The 18,949-nt window shown below is 42.8% G+C and overlaps 2 protein-coding genes across 3 annotated transcripts in view; one reads left to right on the top strand and one right to left on the bottom strand.

Annotated features, from left to right (window-relative positions):
* LOC135940908 (uncharacterized) overlaps window positions 1-18,949 on the bottom strand; it is a 39,095-nt gene that overhangs the window by 15,848 nt on the left and 4,298 nt on the right. The window contains exon 2 of one of the 2 annotated variants that reach the window (XM_065486029.1): window positions 8,697-8,935. The exons of the other annotated variant lie outside the window; for it this stretch is intronic. The gene's annotated coding sequence lies outside the window, so the exon portion shown is untranslated. The remainder of the gene's footprint in view (window positions 1-8,696; window positions 8,936-18,949) is intronic. 2 annotated transcript variants of the gene reach the window in all.
* Window positions 10,941-18,746, top strand: LOC135940862 (probable lysine-specific demethylase 4B). The gene is made up of 14 exons (XM_065485952.1): window positions 10,941-11,051; window positions 11,501-11,694; window positions 11,788-11,917; window positions 11,973-12,311; window positions 12,371-12,672; window positions 12,728-12,813; window positions 13,185-13,343; window positions 15,463-15,579; window positions 15,645-15,879; window positions 16,214-16,301; window positions 16,359-16,474; window positions 16,533-16,620; window positions 18,167-18,388; window positions 18,441-18,746. The coding sequence occupies exons 1-14, from the start codon at window positions 10,941-10,943 to the stop codon at window positions 18,498-18,500; spliced, it is 2,247 nt and encodes a 748-aa protein (XP_065342024.1). The 3' UTR covers window positions 18,501-18,746.

Raw genomic sequence — 18,949 nt, forward strand, 5'->3', positions numbered from 1 at the left:
GGCATAAGGCATCAAGCATTGTACAGTGTTTCAAGGTCGAGCATAAAAACTGTGCCATGATCCGCCCTCTATAGACATGTTTTTGGCCAAAATCGCTATCAAGGTTATTACACTAGAAAAAACTAGATTTTTTGGTACCAATGAAACCCAAATGTTCGGAGCCGAAGTGGCCTTAATCGGCCGCCGAAATTATGGCACGACCCCCAGTTGTGAATGACGTCACAGACGGCGCGCCCCCCTATGTGAGGCCTGTGCGACAGAGAGGACTGAGAGGAGTAGTGAAGTGTTGTGAACCTACGGCCGACAGGGTTTCGGTTACCTGTGCACCTAAACCTGAACGAATTGGTTCCCCGTCTGCGGATGATCGACCTTTGAGACCTGGAGCAGCGGCTAGTGGGTGCAAGAGGTGCGTTTTTATGGTTTTTATGGAATTTCTTAGATCGCGCTTGGCGAAAACGTTTTTAAACTGCGAGCCGGGACAAGCATTTCAATCGCAAATCAAAATTTTATGTTTTGAAACTGAAATTCGTGTTGATCCGTTGCAATCTAGAATTCCAAACGGGCTCATGACCGTTTCCTGTACTGAAATCTGCCAGGCTAAAGTCGAAATAAAAAACGTAAAATGTTTTGGCTTGTAATTTTTGAAAGTTTGTTTACATTATGTACATTTATATATGATACACGTTCACATTTTAGTAAAGTAGAATTAATTAATCTCTCGATTCTACATAAGTGTTGTGATTTTCAGCACGCTCGCTGCAGTGTGATCGGCGTCCTGTCGACATGTCCTTTGAGCCCCTATCTTGGCTGCCGTGGCGTGGCATCCGAAGGGCGGCTACCTGGTGTCCGCGGCCGGAAGCGAGCTGTACCTGGTGCGGTTTGAGACTGAACATTGGTGGTTGCTGCCAACGACAGCGACCGAGCATCGAGCATCTGCTGTGTGGTCGCCGAGCAGCCGACGCCTGCTGGCCGCATCCTCTCCTTCTTCCACTTGTGGAACGTGACCACCTGGACGGCCGAGCGGTGGACAGTTGCGCGAGGCTCCTCGATGGCAGCCGCCTTCAGCCCCGACTGCTGCCTGATGCTGTTTTTGGCGATGAGGCCGCGCGGCCTTTACCGTCTAGTTACGGAAGGAGACACATGCTTTTCTTGTCGAGCGAACCCGTGTGACCACCTCGGCCTGGGTCGGGACCGTCCTAGCCGCTTTTCTGCACGGCGCAGTGCTGCGGTTCATGTTCACAGAACCAGAACTGATACCTTAGTAAGTTGTTCACATTTCAGAAAATAGTTTTAAAAAAGATGTATTATTTTAGTGCAGAAACCGATTTATTTCATAGATTAATTTTAATCCCCTGCTATCAATTTGTGTTTCAGTTTTTGCTTTGTAATTAACGGCAAGGATGGCTTAAGTATAGCATCATCTATCAACTTCTTCCCAGGTGCCAAGGGCGCCTCCTTGTTGGTGATCATTTGGTCTTCACGCATCCCCTTTCACCGTAGAAGAAGTCTTCAGCAAAGCCAACAGATTCTGAGAGAGAGAAATGTGATTTTTTACATGCCATGTCACATTCTCACTAAAAGAAAGATTCATTGTGAAACTCTACACAGATGGAATTTTATTAGAAGGAGTTCTGGGTTTCCTTTGGATGGCAGTGTTTTTTAGTCTTTGTGTGGTTGGGCCAGACGATGTCGATTTCCTTCTCGGCCGGCTTTGTCGCTTCCACGGAGGCTTTTTGGGCACCAGAAAATTGTGCATTGCCGCCCAACTGACAAGAGTGAGAAAGCCACGCTGCCCAGGGTGGCGCCCAGCCAGAAGACTACGAAGAACTACGCGAATGTGTGTCCCAGACAGCCCATCTTGAGTCCCGTGGCCAGCGGGGAAAAAACGGGCCTCTGTCATTCAGAATATTAAGAAGTTATTTTTCATAGTCCTTAAGTTAAAGAGGGTTGAAAAATGTATGTTTGAGTTCAGGCAATGCGAGGGAAATCAAGCAAGACTAAGATTCAGAATCTGCACATCTCTCTTACTGAGTTAAGAGTCACTTGTCGTTGCCGAACCCTGAGTCTTTTTGACTCAAAGCTAAATATATGCTTAATTAGCTGGTTAATTTGATTTCCTCCCCATTCAGTAGCAAATAAAATCATATTTTTAATACCTTCATAAACACATTTATAATTCTGAATCTTAGTCTTGCTTGATTTCCCTCGCATTGCCTGAACTCAAACATACAATTTTCAACCCTCTTTAACTTAAGGACTATGAAAAATAACTTCTTAATATTCTGAATGACAGAGGCCCGTTTTTTCCCCGCTGGCCACGGGACTCAAGATGGGCTGTCTGGGACACACATTCGCGTAGTTCTTCGTAGTCTTCTGGCTGGGCGCCACCCTGGGCAGCGTGGCTTTCTCACTCTTGTCAGTTGGGCGGCAATGCACAATTTTCTGGTGCCCAAAAAGCCTCCGTGGAAGCGACAAAGCCGGCCGAGAAGGAAATCGACATCGTCTGGCCCAACCACACAAAGACTAAAAAACACTGCCATCCAAAGGAAACCCAGAACTCCTTCTAATAAAATTCCATCTGTGTAGAGTTTCACAATGAATCTTTCTTTTAGTGAGAATGTGACATGGCATGTAAAAAATCACATTTCTCTCTCTCAGAATCTGTTGGCTTTGCTGAAGACTTCTTCTACGGTGAAAGGGGATGCGTGAAGACCAAATGATCACCAACAAGGAGGCGCCCTTGGCACCTGGGAAGAAGTTGATAGATGATGCTATACTTAAGCCATCCTTGCCGTTAATTACAAAGCAAAAACTGAAACACAAATTGATAGCAGGGGATTAAAATTAATCTAACAAATAAATCGGTTTCTGCACTAAAATAATACATCTTTTTTAAAACTATTTTCTGAAATGTGAACAACTTACTAAGGTATCAGTTCTGGTTCTGTGAACATGAACCGCAGCACTGCGCCGTGCAGAAAAGCGGCTAGGACGGTCCCGACCCAGGCCGAGGTGGTCACACGGGTTCGCTCGACAAGAAAAGCATGTGTCTCCTTCCGTAACTAGACGGTAAAGGCCGCGCGGCCTCATCGCCAAAAACAGCATCAGGCAGCAGTCAGGGCTGAAGGCGGCTGCCATCGAGGAGCCACGCGCAACTGTCCACCGCTCGGCCGTCCAGGTGGTCACGTTCCACAAGTGGAAGAAGGAGAGGATGCGGCCAGCAGGCGTCGGCTGCTCGGCGACCACACAGCAGATGCTCGATGCTCGGTCGCTGTCGTTGGCAGCAACCACCAATGTTCAGTCTCAAACCGCACCAGGTACAGCTCGCTTCCGGCCGCGGACACCAAGTAGCCGCCCTTCGGATGCTACGCCACGGCAGCCAAGATAGGGGCTCAAAGGACATGTCGACAGGACGCCGATCACACTGCAGCGAGCGTGCTGAAAATCACAACACTTATGTAAAATCGATAGATTAATTAATTCTACTTTACTAAAATGTGAACGTGTATCATATATTAATGTACATAATGTATGGACGTAAAGAAGCTTTCAAAAATTACAAGCCATAACATTTTACGTTTTTTATTTCGACTTTAGCCTGGCAGATTTCAGTACAGGAAACGGTCATGAGCCTGTTTGGAATTCCAGATTGCTACGGATCAACACGAATTTCAGTTTCAAAACATAAAATTTTGATTTACGATTTTGAAATGCGTGACCTGGCTCGCAGTTAAAAAATCGTGTTCGCCATGCACGACCTAAGCAATTCCATAAAAACGCACCTCTTGCATCCACTAGCCGCTGCTCCAGGTCTCAAAGGACGATCATCCGCAGGTGGGGAACCAATACGTTCAGGTACAAGTGCACAGGTAACCGAAACCTAGTGGGCCGTAGGTTCACAACACTTGACTACTCCTCTGTCGCACACGCCCACCACACGCCTCACATATTAAAGGGGCCTAGGGGGCGCGCCGTTTGTGACGTCATTCACTGCGCCATCTGCGTGGTACACGCGAAACTAATAAACCGGCCATGTTAGCTATCATACCACGCCCCATTAACGGCTTTTTGACATTAATTGTTGAATTGTGCTTTTCGTGTGTTAGTTAAGCAAACGGATATTATTCGGATCTTCGTTAATCGAACCCAAGAAGTGCAGAACCTAACGAGAAAAAGTCAACAAAAAAGGTAATTTGTACTGGCTGCTGCAGTCCATGACTGGTGGCAAATTTTTACCGGGGACTATTGATTTTCGCGGCCCACCGAGCCACCGCGGCCCACGACCAGACCCGGACTGGTAATCGGGCCAGTGGGCCGCCCGGACTGCCCAGCAATATTGACACAGACTTGCGTTTGTGTCTGTTGCGGCCCATATTTTTTTACCGGCTTTTTTCTGTGTTGGGACTAGGGCTGAAGGCAACTCAAGCTCTTATTATTCAATTCTTTGCTTTGACTAAGCATCTACACTCCTTATATTCGTTACGCTTGTTGCATGTCCACTGCTTCAGTCGTTCGGCCCGCTCCTCATTAAATTCTTTTGATTATATTTCTGTTGGGGATAGGGAGTGAGCACACGGGAAAAACCATATCCTTGATTTTACCGTCTTTCCATAGGAAAAGAAATTAAACCGAAGGCTTAATCAGGTACTATAACTCCGCGGCCCCCTTTCCGAGGGTGCAAAATTCGATTTTCGCTTTTGAAACTAGCCGGAAATTAGCATTCTAAAGCTACACTCCTCCTGGACCGAATGAAACAAAAACGGTCAATCATTCTTTTGTAATGCGATTAGTTTTTCCGTCATCCAGTCTTGTAAGAACCCCTTTTTTGCTAATCATTTAAAGTTCCGAGGTGAGCAATGTGCAATATGCAATGTGGCTATAGAAGAAAGCCAAACACTTTTTTGCATAGAGTTTGGAAGTAACATTGTTATTACGGAAAAGGGGGCGTGGCATCAAATCGTGATATAGATGAATATAAAGCATCAGTTTTTCTTTTCTCGTTTCAATCCGATTTAAACCTCGCATCAGGGATTCAAAGATAATAGTAAGACGAAGTGGAAACTTAGCTTGTCATTTCGCAGTTAAAAAGTGATCAAATCATAAAGGGAATTTGCTTGTATTCGATTTTACTTGCTCATCTTTGAGCACTTGGTCTTAATGACGGAGGCACACAGCCATGAAGCATGAAAGTATGTGTGGTCGGAAGGAGGTTTAGACAGGCGCGTAACAAAAAATTTGAGTGCTTCGCAACTTTGCTCAGGATGGTTCTAGAACAAAAATTAAAAAACCGATTTACTCGTCTCAACAAGGCCAACAACTTTTATGTCGACCTCAAAGCTGCAGGTCAAAGGTCAAGGTCATAAAAATTGATTTTTTGATTTAAAACTCATATTAAAAATGAAGATATTGAAATTTTTCATTTTTTTCATAGTCAAATTGTAGAGCACTAAAAATTAAGTTGAAAACATCATTTTTTAATAAAAAATTAAAATTTAGAAAACACTTGTTTTTCGAGATTGGTAAATAATGATAATCGACTAAATCTCGACTTCTAATCATCCGATTTTAAAAAACCGCATACCGTCAGACTCGTCTCGACGTCCCCAAGAGCACTAAATTGGTATAAAACCCACCAACCCCCTTTTAACCCCCTCAATAACGTTAAATTTAAAATTTTTCGTCCGTTTCAACACCTTTCACTCACAGAAAAATTTTTCACTGTGAGTATCAAAATGCGGCTCTCAAATTGATAATGCAACTTTGAGTCTCACAGTGAGTATCAAAGGCGTCCGGACGCTTCTCGTACTCACTGTGATGACCAAACACTCGTTCTCAGTTGATAATGAAGCGAGCGAGCATTTTGGTCATCACAGTGAGTACGAGAAGCGTCCGGACGCCTTTGATACTCACTGTGAGACTCAAAGTTGCATTATCAATTTGAGAGCCGCATTTTGATACTCATAGTGAAAAATTTTTCTGTGAGTGTAGCATGACGTTAACGAGTAATTGTCTTCTTCAAACCAATTCAGTTGCTTAGTTCACTCAAATACGAGTTCGTCCCGTCCCTCAGGGAATCCCTGAGTGATGGGATGGGAATCCCTGTCCCTGCCCCCGCATGTTACGCATATCTATCTCTCCTGCTGCCCGTCGCCCCCTCCCCCTAAAATATTATCGAAAGTGTCCGGAAATGGTCAAATGCACATTTTTGGAATCGGCATGAAGTGCAGATACGAAAAATGTTTGGGTTTTTAAAATCAAAGCATTTTTTAGGAAAATTACCACCATTTTTAAAATTTCATATAAAAATAAAATCAGGAAAAACAGGATTATAAGCTGATGGAATAGGACAGGACAATAAAATCAAATTTTCAAACAGGACACTTGCTTCCGGTCAAGGTCAAGGACCAGGACAAGACCAGAAAACCCTTAAATACGCTCTATTACTCAGCCTCCTCCTCATCGCTTTATTCCGCATCATCCTCGGTTTATTTCATTAGAGCAGAAATATCTTTTACAAATAATATCACAAAACAAAAAGTGAGAATCTTTATGCTTTTAATAATTCCGAAAACACTGTCTCTTGTCCCGCTGCAATTGTCCGCCCCGAAATAAAAAAAATAGTCCCTCAGGGAATCCTTCAGGGACGGGAATACCTTAAACCCTGTCCTTGTTTCGTTCAGAATTTTTGATATACACGGTACAGCTTTCATTAAAAAAATACCAAAGTTTAAAAAAAATTAATATCGTAACATTTCTACTTCAGAAATTCATGGCGATTCTTGTCCTTGGTAAAAACCAGGATATAATATATTATTTAATGATATGTTTGTATATTGCGAGCTCTACGAGCTCGGCATCGCTTTGTTTTGATGAATCTGCATAGCGACGCCTGCCCATCAGCAACGGCAGCGCCTGCCCATCAGCTACGGCAGCGCCTGCCCATCAGCCATGACAGCGCCTGCCCATCACCAACGGCGTGGCCTGGCCATCAGCCACGGCGGCGCCTTCCCTGGCCATCAGCCACGGCGGCGCCTGCCCATCAGCCACGGCGGCGCCTGCCCATCAGCAACGGCGGTGCCTGCCCATCAGCCACCTCATCGCGCCGCTCCAAAGAACATGCATGGTGGCGCCTGCCCATCAGCTACGGCGGCGCCTGTCCATCAGCAACGGCGGCGCCTGCCCATCAGCCACCTCATCGCGCCGCTCCAAAGAACATGCATGGCGGCGCCTGCCCATCAGCAACGGCGGTGCCTGCACATCAGCCACCTCATCGCGCCGCTCCAAAGAACATGCATGGCGGCGCCTGCCCATCAGCTACGGCGGCGCCTGCCCATCAGCAACGGCGGCGCCTGTCCATCAGCAACGGCGGCGCCTGCCCATCAGCCAAGGCGGCGCCTGCCCATCAGCCATGACAGCGCCTGCCCATCACCAACGGCGTGGCCTGGCCATCAGCCGCGTCATCGCGCTGCTCCAAAGAACATGCATGGCGGCGCCTGCCCATCAGCTACGGCGGCGCCTGCCCATCAGCAACGGCGGTGCCTGCACATCAGCCACCTCATCGCGCCGCTCCAAAGAACATGCATGGCGGCGCCTGCCCATCAGCTACGGCGGCGCCTGCCCATCAGCAACGGCGGCGCCTGTCCATCAGCAACGGCGGCGCCTGCCCATCAGCCAAGGCGGCGCCTGCCCATCAGCCACCTCATCGCACCGCTCCAAAGGACATGCATGGCGGCGCCTGCCCATCAGCAACGGCGGCGCCTGTCCATCAGCAACGGCGGCGCCTGCCCATCAGCCAAGGCGGCGCCTGCCCATCAGCCATGACAGCGCCTGCCCATCACCAACGGCGTGGCCTGCCCATCAGCCGCGTCATCGCGCTGCTCCAAAGAACATGCATGGCGGCGCCTGCCCATCAGCTACGGCGGCGCCTGCCCATCAGCTACGGCGGCGCCTGCCCATCAGCCTCATCATCGCGCTGCTCCAAAGAATATGCATGGCCGCGCCTGGCCATCGAGCTTGGCGTCGTTCAGCTCTCAGAAATCTGCGATGTGGTGCCTGGTGCCTGCCCATGCTCATCACGCACATTATTGCAGCGATTTAGCATAATATTTGGGAACTGCGAATTGCATGGTTGAAAATTAGCTACAATTGTCATCATTGGTCAAATAAATAACAAATTTTCGTACCTTTCTTGTGGCCACCCTATCCGACGCTCATGATTACACTTATTTAGGTCACTTTAGGCGCGATTGCCACCCTGAAAAGACAATATGACCTGGGAAAGCGAGCAGCGTCACTACGCCGTTTCCATTCATCCGCCCTTTTGTAAAAATCCACCGCAAAAAGGAAGCTGAACGTTCCCCGTTTCACGAATAATGTAATGACGTCATCGTATCTAGTTCTTCTCTCAAATATGGTGCGAACAGATACCTGAACAAAATTATGTATGCGCACCAGGTGCGCAAACACGTGCTTCAAATGCACTCCTACCACCTGATGCGAATAGTTACCTGGGAAGGCAGTGCGCACCAAGACCTGGCGCGAATAGCGAATTGAAAATTTTACTCGAACCAGATCAGGCGTGAATAGTTTTATTCAAAAAATAATTTGAAATGAAAAATCTGATGTCGCAGTGTACGCGTGCGTATTTTTATACCAATACCCGTGCTCAACTCTAAGTTAATTCAAACTACCCTTACCTTGTAAAACACCCATCATCCGTCCAAGGACCCGTTGATGTGGTCAATTTGTCGAAACAGGAGTAAACACTCGACGCGGTTTTCTTGAAGTACGCATTTAGCTCCTTGTTCCCGCCCACCGGAGTTGAAAGTTCAGTTGGTATTCAAGTGCCAACTTGACAGCAATTCGCGCGGCTAGTCAAAGCGCGCTTATGATTGTCTGATATCGCCAGATGTTTTTGAATATCGATTGTTATCGTCTGAAAAAAAACATCGATAGTAAATTATCGTCCTATATAACCAATGTTAAGCTACAAGAAATATCGATAAAAATCGATTAATATCGTCAGAAAAACATCGATATTAAAAATCCATGTATGTCAAGCCTGAGCGTCTGAGGCTAAAGCAAACGTGTGTTAACGCGCGCGCTAGGTGACTCGCGGCTTGTCTCTAAAAATCGGTTTGTGAGCGTTAAGGGCGGTCCTGACGATCTGCGGAGGTCCATGAACCCTGAGCATCGTAGGCGAGATAAAGGTAGCGTGGATTTTGTAGGATTTGGCGAGTAGAGAAGTGATAAAAGCGCGGGAAGAGCACACAGGTAGTGGACTTATTGTTAGTTAGCACGCATCTCGCTCGCGATCCCTGCCATTGAGTTTGCACTAGGGAAATTGTTGAGCCCGTCGGTGTGACCAGCGCAGGACGCGTTGTCAACAGGTTCAGGGCATGGCCTCTCTCTGTGAGGAGGCCGCCGCCTGGCTTGACTTATGCGCCCGTCTGCTGACATTCACTGGCAAGCCAACATAATACCCTGGTCGTAATTTCTCTCAGTAAAGCAAATTCAGTAAATTAAACAAGTTCTAACTTTGTACCCTTTCTCGGTATAATGTTATGAACAAGGACATGGGAAATTTAATAACATATCGTTCGTGCCGCGTAAAAATGTCCGATGCCCACTTTTTCAACCGGATTTTTAATGCGGAAGGAGTGGTCTTATCGGCTTGAAGTTAGCTCCTGGGAATGTGCCCCGCTGCAGGCGCTGCATATTACACGGATACAGTGATTCCACTCTGGTCACGTGACTCAGCTGGGCGATGGGGAGGGATTAAAAAGTTGTCGGCGGACTGTTTTTCGCGGCACGAACGATATCTATAAAATGCATATCGCGTCGAAAAATGTATTTAAAAACGTTTTTAAAAAAGTGGACCTTTTCGAAGTTTGGCGCGTTGAATCGGGACCTTAAGTATGAGAAACATGGCCACCGCAGCTGCAAGCGCAGCGCATACTAGTGTTCTTGCTGCGTGATTTGCTAATGGCGGCCAACGTAACATGTGCGATTACGAAAGATTTTCAATGTTTTTCGAAGCTTCATATCATTTTGGACTATCAAATAAGCTCGAGTCATGCAATTGAAAGGTATGAACCACACTTAACCACAAAACTTACCAAAAACAAGATTGATGTCTGCCTTCAAAAAGATTGAAAGCAACATTTGAACTGTGATGGGTCAAAACCCAGTGAAACGAAACCAAACTTGACAATTTTGGGCATTTTTCGCAATATGACCCCCACGGCCATGTCAGGGCTAGAGCCTTAGAGTCGGAATCAACCTTTGGTGGTTCTCAATTTCGATCGCCACAGGTCGTTGAAGTAAACAGCACACGGAAAAGTCGATTTTTTTTTAAACGACAGGCACAATTGCTAATTAAATTTCATGCTTAGGAGAACGGATTCGAGCCGCGGTTTCATAACTGCAAACTTTGATTACCATGAAACTACCATTCGGAAAATTTGTTTACTTGCACACAATTTCACGGGCTGCAATTTGACTGTATACCTACAAAAATTAAACCCTGGAAAATCGATTTCTCGGAAAAGGTCACAAAATATGATCTTGGCTTTTGACCCCTCTTCCAGCATTTTGAGCTATTAAATAATCACATTTTTTTAGTTCGGTTTGCAACACCAAGCCAAAGGCCCAAACCTTCTCGCGATAGCCTGTGGTTGGCGTGTTTCAAATAATGGAGAGCGAGGCCATTGTGAAATCAACAAATTCCATTCAAACTATTTCTATACAAGTCAAACTATTGGTCTATAAACTACACCAAAGTGGACATTTAACATAACATGATATAATTTTATGTTTAATCTCAAAATTTCTAATGTGTTGCACAATATGCTGTTCATAAATATTGTTCGATTAATTTTCTTTTGTTTCAGGCCTAAAAACCTAAAGAGAAACCCTGCCAATTATTGGATTTTTAAATAATGGAGCCGAAGATTATGATTTTCAAACCCTCTTATGAGGAGTTTAGAGATTTTAGTCAATTCATCAAATTCTTGGAGAGCCAAGAGGCTCATCGAGCAGGAATTGCGAAGGTAAGTAATTAATTTTCGTTGCATTTAATTAAATTCACTGGTTTTATTCGTTCGTTAGACGGTTGACGGAAAATTACAAGTTGTAAATATCAGAATTAAGTTTTTAAGCTTAGTCGCCTTAGCCCAGCGGGAGCCAGATTTGTGTGACGCGTATAGATATGGCGTCAATTTGAGTATAGTTCAAATGAACGGGGAAGGGAAAATGCGTTAAAAACACAAGTTTCCGTCAATATATTGACATTAGTTGCTTTATTTGTATTATAATTGTGTATTTTGGATCGTAAATCAAACTCTTGACACTCTTACGGGAATCCAAAGAGAGCTTGCTGTTTCCCTCATCCATTGATGCCATTATGGACTTGTGCAGTGCGAACCAACTTTATTGCAAATCTCGCCCCCGCTGTCTTAGTCGAGAGTAGCACCCAACTTAGTTAATCCTATTTTCGCAGATCATTCCTCCCCCTGAATGGAAGCCACGGAGTGCATCATACGATATGACCGAAATCGGTGATACCAATATCCCTGCGCCGATCTTCCAGTTCGTAAACGAAATGAATGGCGTTTACGAACAAATTTGCGACCCAAGAGAATCGATATCTGTGCGCGACTTCATGGCTATGGTAGAGTCGGACGATTTCTGCAAGTACGTTTCTCACAAAAGTTTGACTCCTTGCATGTAGCTGGGCTTTTTCTATTAAACAAAAGTTTCAAACTTTAATCTCTAAAATTTTGGTAGGGACCGCCCTCCCTTAGGTGACAACGATAAGGTTGTGAGCGCTTACTGGGACAAGGTCACCACCAGTGAAGGCGAGCAGCGGATCTATGGTGCCGACATCAACGGCTCGCTGATGGATGCGAACCTCGAGGTAAATTGTCTGCTAAATTAGCCATATGCAGATTTCGTCATAATTAATTTTGCAGGTTTGGAATATCGGCAAGCTCGGCTCAATTTTAGAAACAGTCAGCGAGGAGAGTAATTTTAAAATAGAGGGCGTTAATACTGCGTACCTCTATTTTGGATCGTGGAAGACCTCCTTCGCTTGGCATGTAGAGGACATGGACCTCTACAGCATCAATTATTTGCATTTCGGCGCCCCGAAAACATGGTATGCTATACCACCATCGAAAGGACGCGACTTTGAACTTGTTGCAGCCGACTATTTTCCGGAATACTCCAAAATCTGCAACGCTTTCTTGCGGCATAAGACTGCAATCATTTCGCCCGACGTCCTGAAGTCGCGCGGAATCCCTTTCGACACGGTATATGCTCCTTAACGTTTTCGAGCCTCAATCAGAACCTCAATTTGTCAAAATTTCAGATCACCCAAGAAGCAGGAGAAATTATCATCACTTTCCCGTATGGGTATCACGCTGGTTTCAACCAGGGTTTTAACTGCGCTGAAGCGACCAATTTTGCAACAGAGCGCTGGATCGAGTACGGAAAGCGCTGTACACAATGCAGTTGCGAAATTGGGTCCGTAGAGATTCCGATGGAACCCTTCGTACGAAAGTTCCAAAATGACAAGTACGAAAACTGGGTCAATGGCCGAGACATCGGTGAACACCCTGAAGTCCCCGGCGAGCTAGTACCAGCAAACCTGCCAGCTGGCTTTGTCAAGACGTAATTATGCATTTCATTCTCTATCTGGCTGTTTCTAAACAATTTTTTATTACAGCACCCCGAGGAATGGTCAAAAAATAAAGAAAAGAGCAGAGCCCCTTCCCGTCCCCGAGCTAGCGGATGATGATGAGGAAAAAGAGAGTGAGTTTCATTAAGCATTTTTATTAAAATGGTCACGCACTTTTTTGCTGATGATATGCTAATTAGAGATGCTATCAAGGTTAAAAAATTTAGGACTTTACAGGAATTAATATATATTATATTGCTTCATTACAATAGTTAAGTAGCTTTTTAAAACATGAAATATTTATTCTATCGTATTTATTGGAATTATTAATACAGGATTAATTATGGATCATTATTTTGGATTAATTTTTTCGGGAAAATTTTGATTAATCTGGGATTAATCCAGATACACCTGGGTTGTATATTTTTTAGTGCTGCTTGATGCAATAAAATCTGTTTATCATAGCCTTGGAATGTATTATGTTGATTTTTCATTGTTCTTGCAGACTCTCCTCACAGTTACGGCCGAGGCATGAGGACAAAACGTCCTTCAGCCAAAGTAAGGGACAGTTACACTTACGAAGACGAAGAGGAAGAGGAAGAGGAAGACAGTGACAATGACAATTGGCTCCCTCTGGTTTCCAAGCGTAAAAAAAAGCACAAGGGTAAATAGGAGGGTGGGAGTACCTTGTCTTCTCAGTCTGTCCAAGTGAAGTTAAAGGTGAAAGTGCTTACAGAGGCCACGGACTTAGCAAATAGGCCCGATCAGCACATGTGGTTACTGAGTTCTGGATACTGGTTTTCAAGTGGGTTTTCCTGTGTCTGCGTCAAATCCAAATGGACAGAACTACTTTTCCTGCTCCCACATAGGAAAGGTGTATAAGACAACCACGACCTTGAACTAAATAGACACAAGGACACTGTAAGAACATTTCTGCACTAGCAGAAGACAGCGCTTGCAAGGCCAGCACTAGCAGCAGGCAGCGAGAGTACAGCCAACTCATCTGTGAGTGACCAACAAACTTATCACACGTAAAAAGGTCATCTAATCTGTGAGTACACAACCAAGCCGCGAAGAAGTGCCTTAAAGACACAAAGTGAAAGACACACGAAGTTGAAACGCGTGAATTCGGGAAAAGAACATTAATTTGTAAAATCATATGCACAAGTATTGAGATTCTTGATTAATCTGTAACAAGTTAGAGTTAATTTGAGCAATAGAGGTTAGCGCACACATAAAATCAGAAAATAATATGAATTTTTTTCATTATTATTTTTATTCTTTCTTCTTCATCCCTTTTGCCATTTGTAAATATTTATATAAATTGTACGCCAGTGGAATTTATATATGTGTGTGTAGTGATAAATATGTGACATTCCCTGTGAGTGAATGAACTCGACGATATGGTGCAAGTTAAGAATGTGTTCCGCCATACAGGTGCCTTTTGGGGGAATCAGAGCTTTGCTCTAATTCCAGGTGGTTAAAGAGAATCAGTTGGCCCAAAACATCCTGGTGTATAGCACGTCCCAAGTCGGGGTGCATACACATGTTTTTCGAGTTCATCTCGGATCCAACCGAATTGTTTAGGAACGAAACGTGAGTTGATGTTCCATTCCCTTATGGGCCAAGCCCGATCTGTCTTCACAGATCCCCAACCCCTTCCGGGCCAGATTACTGATCTCTCTTTTCCACACCCATCAGGTGCCCCAGGTGGGCTGTTTTGTTTCCCTGAGACACCCCAGCATTCATTGTCAATAATTATCGCCTTTAATTCAGTTTTTTTGTCCGATCGTGAGAAAATATCTCCTGAGCTAAATAATTTAATATATTGTGAATTCCGAGCCTGAGAATCTTACAGCACATGAGAACCCTAATCCTCTGTTTGATTGAACTATTTGAACTATTTCGTCAGTTTAGAGATTTCTTTTTGTAAATTTTTAGAATAGGTTTCTTGCCCTTAGCAAGAATGGCATCCCACATTTAGCCTTTACAAATCAATATACGTATTGAAACCGATCCATTCTGCTTTTATTTACTGCATGATCCTGCTTAATCAACTAAATATGCTTTAGTTAATTCTTCAATTATTAGTCGGTAATTGTCTTGATTAGTCAAGGAAACCAGAGGAACTGCTAGCTTAAACATTAATTTCACCTGACAGTCTAGCAATCAACAGTGATCTTCACCTTAAAATTTCTACAGGTATTTTAATAATCACGGTAAGATTCACCTTGCTTAAAGAGACATTACAACCTGCTTTAAATATTTTCTATTTCTCTAAATAAATACTCTTAAAATAGCTTAACGAAATATTTTTCTGATTGAAATTTCTGATTGATCAAAAAGCAGCGGCGGATTCATCGCAGAGGTCTGACGGCGACATTCCTTAAACGTTAGTGAATCCTAATTCGGAAACCGGAGCAAAATCTTTCGCTCCTAACACGAAAGAAGTAAGCTCCATCATTCTGGCTTCTCTAACATAATTATTTTTTATGACTCATGCTGGAGTATGTAGGTGAAAGCTATGCAGCAGGCTGGTGATTTACCAACCTGTACCAGATTGTAAAGTAAATAAATATAACAATTAGTTGGAGGAGCACTCTCGATTTTTCTGTCAATGCCACACTTTCGCGGTGGAAATATGTAAATACAGTCATAACATTAGCTCTTGTCATCTTGTGGCTCTTCAAGTTAATTTTATTTTCAAATTTTTCAAGCATAACGATTTAATTACTTGATCGCCCTTTTAAAATAATATTAATTCAATATTATTTGACCCACAGAAGAAATTGAATCACTCGAGATGTCACGCGAGGACACGCTGTACCAGCTGAACAAGGACTTCGTCCAACAAGACGCTGCTCTGATAAAAGACGTGGCCGAGTCGTGTTTGTATGATTGTGAGCAGGCCTTCTCAGATTTTAAAATGTGATATATCTAATCTCTCATCTTCTTAATTTGTCAGATGGAAAATCGTACGAAGCGCTGGCCAATTTGTTCCACGGCAACTCTTTGACGGAGCAGCCAAAGTTGTTGCAAAGTGTGCTGGTGCCAACTGAAAAGGTTGTGGACCAGCAGACGGTGCCAGAGATGCCTCGCATTTTGCCCGTGGGCTCGGACCAAAGTGTGCCTAATAACGGGGCCCAATTCAACGGCACGGGCCCAAAGCCCAACACTCGGGAGTCGGGAGCCATCCGAAAGTCAGCCGTCTCTAATCATAAACTTGAGTGTTGCTTATCGCCTTATCTTTATTATACCTTCGCACGTAGACACCAATTGTACATATTTTACGGGATTTGAGTAGTGGTAAATGAAAAATTAACTTCGGACGGAGGAAAATTCGAACCGTACAGAATTCTGATTCAGCTAAAGTCGAAAACTTAATTTAATTTACTGCAAAATCCTGGAAAATGCTTGTTACGAATGCAAGAACTGAACCCTTAGGATTCAGTTGAAGCAAAAATTGAGTTAATTAGCCTTGTAAATTTTTTAGGAAAGTGTTTTGAAATAGAAATATTTTTTATGTTTTTCCAGCGTAAACATTAGCAGCGGTGACACTGTGATTTTCAACCCATGTCCTTCAAGTCAGGCCTTGAACAACTCTTGTCCTCAAAATGCAGCTGTAATTATTATTCGTTAAAAAATAGACCTTTATTGAAACTGTTGCTCTTATTTTCAGATTTGCAAAGTGTCTTCCGACGGAAACACGACGCATATTCTTGGATTTCATGAAAATGCCACCATCAGCACTGTTGGCGCCAACACTCTAGTTCAATACTCGTATACCGATGATGAGTAAGACTGTGTGTGGTTGCTGCAAACTGACAAAAATTGAAATAATAATCTTTTGCAGTAATTCTTCAAAAAGCACGAGCGTCAAGTTGATATGTGCGTACAACGGCGAGGCTACGACCCTAACTGAGGATCCAACAGTGCCAGGAGTAAATATATTTTTCATTTGTTTTTATTTAATTTAAGTCTAATATCATTTGAGCCTTTTTTAATGCCAATAAAATATACGTGAGCAGTTCCTGGTGAATGTAGACATTTTTTCTACATAAGAAGTAGGAAAATTCCAAGTTCGAAGTTCTCCTAATTTATTTATTTTCTCAGAAATCATGACCGGAAAGAAAAGATTGGGTGTAACATTTGATTGAGGCAAGATATCATCTAAAAAAATTCGCCATTTACTCTAAAATTTAATTCTGAACAGCTTTTATGCTTGAAAAAAGGTCAGAGGTAAATTTTCTTGGCCTTTTTTAAGAAAATTTGATTTTTCAGTGTAACAGTTCCATTTAATTTTTTCCAAGTTCACGGCCAAAATGTAGCCCGTGCAATTCTGCATAAGTACCATAAGTTTCACGGTAGAATCTCTTTAGTTAAGTGCCAACCTTAGTTTGAAGTTAAAAAGAGGCTCAAAGTCGCTGTGCCGTGCTGTTCCTTACGAGGATGAAATTAAATTTTCTTTAACATGATACGGGTAACCAAATTGAACCTTTAAGAGGTCTAGAACAATCTTCTGGGTCTGACCGTGATAGTAAAAATACAATAAAATGTCTGAAATCAGAAATTCTGTGGTCATTTTTAAGGTTTTGAGTCGGAATAACAATCATTTTAGTCCTAAACAAAAACTCCTTGGTTAAAAACAGTTAAAGGGGATTGATAATAAAAAATCCTGGACGAATTTTCCTCGTAATTTGATAAGGGCTTGATGTAAAGCGTCGAGAAGAACCAAAAAATTATCTGTCGCGAAATTTGGCCAAATTTTAAATATAAAATGGATTGATGCCTCAAAATCCTGGCAAATGCTTGATGCCAATGCATGAAATATTACCTTAGAATTCATTTAAAGCCAAAATTTACCAAAAAGACTTGTAAATATTGTTTAATACATTTTCAAATAATTTCAGCTTTCAGCTGGTTGTTCGCTAACTCTAAAAATGCCTATTTTTCTCCTTAATGTGATTTCTTGATTATTAAATATTATTTTAATTGTAAATTATGATTCTTTTTGAAGAAATACAACTATGTGGTAAATTATAAAGAAAGATGGCTGTTAGCAACAATTAAATAAAATAATTTTAGATATTTTTAATAAATTTACGAGGTAACTCAAATAAAATACTGAGGAAAGAGGATCAAAAATTAAAAATATGGAAAATGCTTGATACTAATGCATAAACTTATTCTTTGGGATTCAGTTGAAGCGAAAATTGAGTTAATTAGCCTTATAAATTTTTTAGGAAATTGTCTCCTTACTTGAAATTCTATTTTAATTCCCAACATAGAGTTTCCCTGAAACGCTGTTGAACAGATCTCAACCAGAGAAATCCAAATCTACCAAGAAAATGTGCTCAATAAGCGCAGGAAATTTAAAAAAAAAAAAATATTTTTTCTACTTTTTTGATTGTTTATCCGTTTTAAAATAATTTTCAAGTGTCACCCTGTATCGATTTACTGGAAACTAATTGATTTTCCTCTTTCCAGGGACTGATCCTGACGTCAAAAGAAGTTTGCTCGACTGACGTTCGGGACGAAGCAAATGACGACGAATTGTCCTCTGGCGCCACTTTCCTGTTCATCTTCTTTAGCCTGTTCGCCGCCTACTTCTTCGGCGGCATGGCCATTCTCAAGTACATCAAAGGCGCGCAGGGCGTTGAAATGATTCCAAACCACGAGTTTTGGACGAGCTTGCCCTCCCTTGTCAAGGTAAATATTATCTGGCTCTGATTTTTCGTTACTCAATTCAATTTTTTTCCAGGACGGCTTCTACTTTGCCATGTCTGCATGCAGGGGTTCACCGAGCTACGACAGAATCTGAGAGTTGCCACTCGTCAAGTTGTCCGGCGATGGATTACACAAGTACTGACTGACAAGTACTGATTAACAAGTACTGACTGTACGTCGAGATTTTTAGGGATAATTATACAGTGATAAGGAGAGCTCAAATAATCAAATGAAAGCAGGATCCTGATGTATTTTGTGCTGAAGTGTTCACATCAGATTTATATATATATTTACTACAATTAAAATTAAAGGCATATTTTAGTAGGAAAACGTTTGTCTTTGCTATGAAGAATTTCACCAACTTCAGCGCCAGTCTGGAAACCAATATTTAGATTTTGTTTTGCCCATAGAAAAATTAAGATGATTTTTTTCAGTCTTTCGGCAGTTATGCTTACAGGTGCCCGCACAGAAAATTATATTCCAAAAATATCCGGAATAATCTTGGGCTATTCGATTTTTATCCAAAAAGATTAATCCGAAAAA

This window comes from Cloeon dipterum, chromosome 3 (genome assembly GCF_949628265.1).
Source record: "Cloeon dipterum chromosome 3, ieCloDipt1.1, whole genome shotgun sequence".
Lineage (NCBI taxonomy): Eukaryota > Metazoa > Arthropoda > Insecta > Ephemeroptera > Baetidae > Cloeon > Cloeon dipterum.

Bases quoted from the DNA above. Each gene is read 5' to 3' on its own strand.
- LOC135940862 (XM_065485952.1), top strand. From the start codon at position 10,941: ATGGAGCCGAAGATTATGATTTTCAAACCCTCTTATGAGGAGTTTAGA. The intron at 11,695-11,787 runs GTACGTTTCTCA...AAATTTTGGTAG, and splicing joins GAGTCGGACGATTTCTGCAA to GGACCGCCCTCCCTTAGGTG. The intron at 12,312-12,370 runs GTATATGCTCCT...TCAAAATTTCAG, and splicing joins GCGGAATCCCTTTCGACACG to ATCACCCAAGAAGCAGGAGA.